At 41.8% G+C, this 9,694-nt stretch overlaps 1 protein-coding gene across 2 annotated transcripts in view; it reads right to left on the reverse strand.

Annotated features, from left to right (window-relative positions):
• Nucleotides 1-9,694, reverse strand: part of myot (myotilin) — a 44,672-nt gene that overhangs the window by 8,083 nt on the left and 26,895 nt on the right. Inside the window, exons 9-15 of one of the 2 annotated variants that reach the window (XM_032510834.1) lie at nt 9,145-9,367; nt 5,410-6,479; nt 5,047-5,197; nt 2,820-2,912; nt 2,228-2,265; nt 1,572-1,710; nt 61-268 (exon numbers count right to left, since the gene is read on the reverse strand). In XM_032510834.1, coding sequence (XP_032366725.1) covers nt 61-268; nt 1,572-1,710; nt 2,228-2,265; nt 2,820-2,912; nt 5,047-5,197; nt 5,410-6,479; nt 9,145-9,367 — 1,922 coding nt within the window. The remainder of the gene's footprint in view (nt 1-60; nt 269-1,571; nt 1,711-2,227; nt 2,266-2,819; nt 2,913-5,046; nt 5,198-5,409; nt 6,480-9,144; nt 9,368-9,694) is intronic. The other variant, XM_032510835.1, reaches the window with a different exon arrangement.

The following is a 9,694-nucleotide window of genomic DNA, read 5'->3' on the forward strand; positions in this document are numbered from 1 at the left end:
AAAAAAAAAAAAAAGGTATTTTCAGCCTAAAAACAAGATGTCCCGCAATGACACATTTACCTAAAACATTGAGCCTCATGGTAAATTTGCTCTCCCCTGCTCGGTTCCTGGCCACACACTCATAAATGCCGGCATGGTGCACTGTGACGATCTCTATGATGAATGAGTGCATCCCTTTCTCACACACAAGCATCTTATGGTAGTCGTCGGGACGGATGGCTTTCCCATCCAGGTACCAGCAGACGTCTGGGGTGGGGAGGCCACCGACCTGTATTGAGAAAAGCCAAGTTGCAATTTTATTCTTTCGGTTTACTTTAACATGACCGCACTATTATTGCATCAATTTTTTGTACCATTTATGTGAGGGAGCCCCTGACCTTGTAGTAATACAGGCTTAATTGTACTAATAAGTTTGAAAATGTAAAGCTCTTGGTGTTAATTAGTGATGGGAATTAGAAGAAAAAATACAATTTCTCTGCTCTCCTACGTACATCCGCTCAATTACCATTTTCCTTCAGTACTATGTCTGGGTTTGCGGTATATTCTTGAGTTTTCTCCGGCCAAATCTCCCTGCAAAACAGAGGGAGTGGTCATAATGGCGGTGCAGAAAGATGTGAGTGAAGCCATTTGGTCTGTTGCAGAATATCCAAAAGTTAAAGCCTGAGTAAGAATAATCCTTGCTGAGTTTTGTTGGTGGCCATTATGTTGTGGCCCTCCTTCCCACGGGGTTTGGGAAAAGTTTGTTTTTTCCAGCTCGATAAGCCGACGTCACGACCAAACGATTGGTCATGGCAGATCCAGAGTGGCTCTGGGCAGATCCAATAGTTTTACATTTTAAAAGAGTACCCCCACTTCAAGGAAGTTAACACTTGTCAATGGAGAGTGGCCAGAATCTCTGTACAAATAAAATATAAAAAGACCAGGCTAGGACCTTTTTGTTGTTTGCATTTCACACCGTCTCATAGTCATTCGATTCGATTCAGATTTTTTGGGCTCACGATTCGATTCAATATTGATTTTGGTCAAAAATGATTCAAAAAACAATTCAGTGTGTAAATGTAGTTACTTTTTCCCATGTATGTATGTATGTCTGTCTGTATGTCTGTATGTATGTATATCTAAATATATATAAAAAATGTAATGTGCATTTGTGATGTATGTGTGTGATGTCTGTAAGCTACTGGGACCTTGAATTTATCCTTGGGAATAAAGTAGCTATTTGCAGTAGACATACAAATAAATAAATAAAATAAAAATATGAAGACATTTTGGGAATTCTCTGAATCGATTTTGAATCAGTAGAGCTTGAATCACGATTCAAATACGAACAGATTTTTTGCACACCCTTAATGTCTACACAATTACACACCTGCAATTACCACTTATCGCCATTGGTGCCGCCAATGAGAATACAATAGAGATCTTCAAGATTGGAACTTTATTTTGTGTGTGTGTGTGTGTGTGTGTGTGTGTGTGTGTGTGTGTGTGTGTGTGTGTGTGTGTGGTGTGGTGGTGTGTGTGTGTGTGTGTTGTGTACGCTCTGTGTGTGTGTGTGTGTGTGTGTGTTTCACCTTGAAGTCAATCCTACAGAAGCGTCCCTCCTCTACAGTGAGGTCCGGAGGGATCTGCAGGAAGCGAGGAGCGTAACATTTCTCCTGGATGGCTGAGCCTTCATTTCCCCGTTCATCTGTCCCTGAGTGGCGCCTCCCCCTGCAGGGAGAGAGCGATTATTCATTCATAAACTCACTTTCAATGACTGGATATACAGCACACACACAAGCAACCTTATTACTGTAATGCAGATTCCTGTTCTGTCCCTGTCCTCTGACAGCATGGCTACTGAAATAGGGACTTGAGCCATTAATAACTCTCCTGACAGACAGTTTGAGTTCTAAGACCCTAGGAATATTTATAGCACAACACAATGTGGGGATTATGTAAACACATTGCAAAGTGTCATGCATGACAGCACAGAGCAACTTCCCACTCACATGGACAGAAACACAAAGAGTCAACTATTCATGCGCTGGAAAAATCTGAAAAGCAAAAATGAAAATTCACTTTATTCCACCTATTTTCTTTTTAAATTCATCTTGTTTCACAACTGCACAAAATGAGACTCCCGTGCTGGACGGAAATCTCAAGGGGAAAACCCTTGAGATTTAAGCTTGACTGGTATCCTGAGATAATAATTATGAGCAATATGGATACTACAATTTTTATTTACCATAGTCCACCTGTGTGTCTTCCTTGTGGTGAATGCGGCTGTAACAGACAACAGACAAAAGGTAAGCAGAGGTAATCACAGGTTTGAACTTTGAAGATGAACTGTTTAAGTTGGAGAAAAGGCCAGGAGGCTAACTGTGTGTGTGAATGTCTGTGTGTATTCTGACACAACAGTCCTGTAGTCACCAGTGAAAGGGGCTCATTCTCAGAAAGCAGGCAAGAAATAGCTGCTGATAGAGAGAATAGATCGTGCAAAGCCCTGTGAGCGACAGATGCGTTTTGGCAGAACAATCACACACAGACACACACAGCTGATTATACTGCAAGGCTTTTTTTAAAACTTTGGGCTTGGGAGTCCATCAGGAGGCCCCAAGAGGGAAACTGGCTCCCTGTGCAGCCATTCAAACCTAAATTACTGTAATAATGTGCGGTCTTAAATGCAAACTGAAAGCTAACGGGGTTTGGACCAGCGCCAACATAAATGTCTGTACACAGCATAGTCGGCACTGCAACACACATCAGTATGGTCTAATACACACGGTTAGAAGTGTTGAGATTGACCACTCGCTAAAAATAAAAGTTTGTTGTCGTACCTGGTCGAGTTGTGAGTCGGAGAGACTGTCTTGGTAGTTGGCGTTGTCTGGACCCAGCAGCCTACGAGCCATGCGCTCCTCATAGGAGAGTTTCTGTTCAAAAATGAAGCTCTATACCTTCAAATTGTGATTTATTTCCCGCACAAAGAAAGCATGCTGCAATTTGTCTTGGTAAACTATTGCAATAATGTATTATTTTATGTATAAACAGGCACACAGTGTGTAAAGCTAGGTTTATGGTTGCAACAAAAGTGATAGCGGACATGAACATGAACTCGAGTTATCCTCTCCAGGGAAAGAGATTGTTGATAAAAAAGGGTTACACAACATCACTTGTGTGGAAATTAAGCGATGAGGACCAGATTAAGCTGGTCTGCAAAAAATGTCAGCGGTTGGTGCCAACCAGAACGGGAAACACAACAAATCTTTTCCATCACCTGAACACGTACCAATTAGCAACCACCCAGAGATAACGCAAATGCAGACTCATTTACACAACAAATGATTGTAAGTATAAGACAGAGGACGGCCAATTACATCATGTCCTATGGTCCTGTGATAAGGTCCATGATTTTGGGACCAGGATATATGATAACCTGTGTCTAATAGCAGGGACCCAGGTTCCATTCAGCCCAAGATTATATGTTCTGGGAGATGGGTCAATCCTAAGCAAGATAGATAAGCACATTAGAAGCTGGGTCCAGACTAGTTTAATGATCGCCAGACAGATTATTTTAAGAGGACAGAAAAATGAAGGGGTGCCGTCAATCCAGGATCGGCTAGGGTGGCCGCGTTTGAAAAAAAATGTCATATAAACGGCTGGCCAGATTGGATGTCTACACTAGAAGATGGGGGAAGTACCTGAGCTTTCTGGAGGGCTCCTAGGGAGCTTTGTGTTGGGGAGAGATGTGTATGATGGGCTTATGGTGTTGTCAATTAAACATACTTTCTTGATTTGTGTCTGAGCGGGTGGTGTTGATGGAAGGTTTATATTGCAAGTTGTATGTTTTGTAAAAAAAAATTTTTTTTAAAGTAAGTATAATCTGAAGTATAATTTTCCCAATTGCAGAATTCCAGCCACTAGAGCCAGTCCCACAATGACCTTTCCTTAGGATGTGCCATTTCTGAGTCTGTAGCTTTTGAGGAAGACCAGCTGCCACTTTGCTCGTTTGAAATCCAAGATGTCTCTCTCATGGGTGGGCCAAATTCTCTGGGTGGGTAAAGCAGAGAAAGGGGAGGTAACCTTGCCCCTTATGAGGTCATAAAAATTCCAGATCAGCCCATCTCAGCTTTCATTTTCTCAAAGGCAGAGCAGGATACCCAGGGCTCGGTTTACACCTATCATCATTTCTAGCCACTGGGGGACCATAAGCAGGCTGGGGGAATGCATTAATGTTAAAAAAAACTCATAAAGTGACATTTTCCTGCCATGGAGGCTTTAATCACAAAAAAGAAAAAGCAGATTCATGCATGCTCGAGTCCACAGCCTGCAAGTTTGGACCAAAGCAGTAGTTTGTCTGCTGTTAACAGTGCTAGCATTAGTTGTGCTTTTAGCTGCTGTGCCAAAACAATGTCGTCTTTTTGTGGCCATTGCCCCATATGAAAAACATTCAAAAAGGAGCATAAATATAACAAGCGCTATTTCTTATTGTATTGCGTTTTGTATGCACTTATTTATGTTTAGTTTTGTGCTACCTCTACAAACGTTTGAGATGTTTTATATGATAACTCCTGCCAATAAAGTATAAGAATAAGATATTTAATGCGTATTGAGTATATGAGTATTTTTAGGTTGTTTACAAAATCAAAAGAAATGTAGATAAAACTGACTACTCACTTAGTTTGCAGCCACAAAAAAGGAAAGCATATGTTTTTTTCTCTCTTTCTGTATGAGGAAAACAGGTTTGTATCCCTGCTGGCGTTTAGGAGAATACTGCAACAAACAACGTGTTGAGCATAATCGTCTCCGTGCATGCTCGGTGTCACGCGACTGTATATCCGAGGCTTTAATGAGAATGGGCTGGAGTGTGCATGTAGGTGGGGGGGATGTTTTTTTTTGACTGCTCTTGGACCTCTAACACAGTTTGCAGGACACACACACACACACACACACACACACACACACACACACACACACACACACACACACACACACACACACACACACACACACACACACACACACACACACACACACACACACACACACACACACACACACACACACCTGGCTATTTCTCCTCCTGGCTTCCTTTGAGCGTAGCTTATTTTCCAGATCCTGGATGAGAGCGTCTTTGGATCCCTGGATGTCGTCATCTGTGGAGCGAGAGGAAGAAGGCCGAGGAGCTATAGACTTCTTCAAAATGGGTTTGGGAAGGCTGGGGATAGAGAGAGATTTAAGGAGGGAGGAACAGAAGGTAAAAAGAGCAGAATAGGCACTTGAGAACTGTAATGCTTTGTAATCCTTTGTGTTACAACATTTCATATATATACACATACATACATACATACATACATATACATACACACACACATATACATACACACACACATACATATATATATATCAAATTGGTATACTTTGACTCACATGCTTGGCGCTCCCTTGTAGCTGGCGGGCAAGGAGACCACAGCAGGTGGTACTCTGTTCTGACCGTTGGGAGTGTTGGGCTGTGGGACAGAGGAGGAGGAGGGAGAGAGAGGGGAGCAAGGGTGGGATGGTGACACTGGGAGAGGCTGCTTAGGGAGGTAGGAAGGAGAGGAGGAAGCCCTCATGGGGAGAAGAGGGCTCGAGGGGGCGAGAGGGGAGCGGGACGGAGAGATGGAAGGGCGGGGAAGATTGGAGTTGGGAGACAGCTTGGAGGAGGAAAACGGGGAGAAGGCGGACTGGGAAGGCAGAACAGAGCAGAGGAAGGCAGCAGGCGCTGACATGGTGTCCTGATTAGCTGGCAGGGTGGCGCTACCAAGGCCGGTGGCACTGGGGATGCTGGGGGTAAGGGTGATGGTGGAACGCATGGTGGTGCGGGGAAGAGAGGATGGGGAGGCTGGGTAAGGGGAGGAGGTGGTGGGGGCAGAGGGACTTAGCAAGGCGGCAGTAGAGGATAGAGGAGGGGCGGCAGAGGATGCCGGGGTGGAAATGGGAGAGCTGAGACTTGATGAGGAGGGAGAGGACTTGCTTGTGCCGTTGGCCTGGGTCTGGATCTGGATCTGGATCTGGCTCTGGCTTTGGTTCTGGCTCTGAGTCTGGCTCTGAGTTTGGCTCTGAGTCCGGCTCTGGGCCTGGATCTGAGACTGGGCAACAGACTGGGTTTGGTTCTGACTGAGGCTTAGGGACTGAAACTGGGACTGGGTCTGTGACAAGGACTTGGACACTGACTGAGTTTGAGAAAGAGACTGACTTTGTGTAGACATCATTTTAGCTTGACTCCGTTTCTCCATAACATTTTGACTATTTTGGGAAAGGTTGAGGCTCTGTTGGAAGTTATTTTGGTTCTCCTCTTCATCTTTCAGAACACTTTCATAGCTGGGTGCCTGAAAGGATGGCTGTGATTGGATAAAATGCCTCGGTCGCTCATAGTTAAAGGCACTGGGAGGGAAAACGCTGGGAGTGAAGGTAGGTAGGTCTGACAGGTTCATGTTGTTGCCTCCTGACTGGGAGGACTGGAAGGGAGAAGACACACATTTACAAAAATAATTGAATATAAAAAGAAAAAGTACTGGTAGAAATATTATACACATTTTACTGGGAGGAAGCGAATTAACATGCTTCTTGAATACCAAATGTTTTTAATTTTTAAAATGTAAAAGAATATTTAAGATGGAGTTAACGCATTCAGTATGTCATATTTCCTGCTTGTTCAAAATGTAAAAAAGACAAGCTCTCTGAAATATTCTTTAAAAAAAATCTAATAGTTATACTCCCTAAACAGACACCTTAGGACACCAAAGAGACAGACACTGTTTATATGCATAACTACACTTTTAGAACCTAAAAGATCTGAATACAATCTAGGATCAAGTAGATGCATAATGTATGATGTTCCACTAACTAAAAGAGAGTTTGGCTTTTAGTTATAGTGCTTCTACTTCATGGAATGAGTTCATCTAAATCAGCTGAAACTGCAGGTTCTTATTTCATATACTGAATTCAAGTCCTACCAAAACCAAATATATTAACATGTCTGCCCTTGTTTTTAAAATGTGATTTTCTGTTTTTATTTCTTATTTCTTATTCCTCTCCAACCGTCTGTCTGTTACTTGTTTTCTGTTAAAGTGTATCCTCTATGCGCTGCCTTCTTGGCCAGGGCTTACTTGTAAAAGAGACTCTAATCTGAATGTGATTCTTTTCCCTGGTAAAATAAAAAAAAATATATATTGCAGACGTCCTTTGGCTGCATACAGCATGCACTTATTTATGTATCTTGTTTTCTCTCTAAAGCTGGTGTAAATGTAAATTTGCCGTTCCCATTTAACCTTTAAAAACTGGACATATTAAGGCGAGACACGGCAGGCAAAAACACCTGGGTTGTTTTCACTGTGCAATTTTGAGATTTTGAGCCATGTATTCTTCAATTACATGTATTTCTTTATATTGATTTTACTACACGCTGTATGTTTGCGTTTGTAGATTTCTCCTAAATTCAACAAAAGTTGGCGTTCTAAATTATCATCCTGTCGGCACACTGTCATGACATATACCGTTAGAAAACTATCTCTCCTGTGCTATGTTGTTGGATCCAAATAAGTTAATTTCCTTTTTATCAGCAACCAATCGTGAATGTAAAATTGGCAATTTAACTCTGAAAGCGCAATCTTATTGGCTGATGCCAATTTCTGACAACGTGATTCGTTCAGACGCATCACGCAGTATTCTTTGACAATTCCTGGTTTAGCTTTCCGTGGGACCTTATGAATAAAATGAAAATGACTTTGCATCAAATCAAAAATAATACAGCAGTTGTCACTCGCAAGGGGGAAAAGAAAAATTAGCATAAGCCAATTTATAAATAAAAGTGAAGCACACGCTATACAACAGAGGCTGCTTGTTCATGTTGCGCATTAAACAAGCTGATTGGTAATTTAGAATTGTGGGCTAAAAGGGCTCAGGGCTAAAAATGTATATAGATCCACAGAATCATGGGTTCTGTAGCAGTTTATTGCTTGAGTGCCGTCCACGGGACTTCAAGATGAGTTCAGGAACGATGTCGCATTTGATGTGAATTTGCGAATGGTCCTCTTGGCATAAAAGTTAGGATTGGGATATGCAGCTCTTAGAAAAATCAGCAACGTGTTGGGGTTCCCTGCCCTTCACCTTAAAACGTATCAGAGGCATGGCAAGAGAGTGACAGGCATGGCAACAGGGTTGTGTCAGAAAAGTTATTATGGATAAGCTTTGGCTGGAAAGTACTGTCGTTACTGTCACCACCATCAGGGAAACCGACATGCTGAGGATGACAAAAGCCAAATCCATCCAGTCAGAGAGTGCAAAAACATGGCCGAAAGACTCTAGAGCACAACTAAAAAGCTGAAAAGGCATCAGCAAGAGAGGGGTGAGGGGCCTACATATGGTGCAGGCAAGGAGAGCTAGGCTTTCAACACTCATGGGTGAACTTTGTGTTCTGTGAGGACATTGTGTGTTCCGATGGACATAGAAAAGTGTCTGTATTTGTTGTTCTTTGTGGTTAATTGAAGGCCTTATTTGGCAATGTTCTTTTATTCAGTTGTCATTGTTCATGTGCTAGATAAGCAATTACTTGGCCAGTTTTCATATAGAAATCCATGGAATTTTACAATATAAATCTTGAAAACAGTTTTCTCAAAATGACTATTCTCTCAGACTCCAGGTCCAACATCTTCACTTCAGTACACCAAACTTTCCAGTCTTGTACCTAGTTATTTTATGAAGACATTGACAGAGGGATTTGTAAATATATCATTCATTGCCTGAGTTATTTATTCCCAAAATATGTTTTAAGGCTATTTACAGTATATTCTGATTTACAGGATAAATACAAATAATTTTACTTTATCCAATATTGAGATTTCGTTATTTTAAATATGTGCAAAATAGCGCATATTTAATTAGATAATGTCTAATGTAATGGAAATTACAGAAAACTTTAAAATACTTTTTTTTCTCATCTTAATGTAAGTAATCAACTGGGAAAGTCCCATGGTAATATCTGCTAGTTAAAATCTTACCCTGTTCACCTGTAGTGTCTCGCCTTAAGTCACACAAGACAGATGTTAAGCATGATGGCAGCTACAAACTGTAGCAAAAAGAGAGTACATGGAGAACAACACTGTGTGTAAGAAATGTTCTTACAGTGAAGCTGATCTTGCTTGGGGTGAACAGCTTGGGTGTTGGGGTTTTCTCCTTGACTTGGGTTGTTGGTGGTGGTGGTGCGGGTGGAGGGAGAGGACTAGGCGTACGGGCTCGAACAGTGAACTCTGGTGACCTTTGGTCCTCTGAGCTCAGGGTACTTTCCTCCCCGCTGCGACCAAAGAGTTCTTCAGAGAAGTGGTTGGCCAGCTGAGGCTCTGGAAAACTGACAGAAAAAACACTCATGTGACACTTAAAACAGTGTTTCCCCCAGAAACGTTGTTTTTACTCAACGAGGGCTGGGGGCTGGGGCAGCATTAATGTAGAGCCCAATAGTTTGAGTCAATCATGGTCGGAATCATGGAATAGAGAATTTAATTAAGCTATAAGACATATTCTATAGGGTTCTACATTAAGTCAGTGCTAAAATCTAACTGGACACTTAACTAGTTTAAAAAACGTCTTAAAAATATATTTCAATTAGAGCCCGACCAATTTTTAAGGCCAACACCAATACAAATATTTGGTTATTTAAAAATCTGATATTTTGCTA

Source organism: Etheostoma spectabile, unplaced genomic scaffold (assembly GCF_008692095.1).
Source record: "Etheostoma spectabile isolate EspeVRDwgs_2016 unplaced genomic scaffold, UIUC_Espe_1.0 scaffold273, whole genome shotgun sequence".
In the NCBI taxonomy this organism is placed as follows: Eukaryota; Metazoa; Chordata; class Actinopteri; order Perciformes; family Percidae; genus Etheostoma; species Etheostoma spectabile.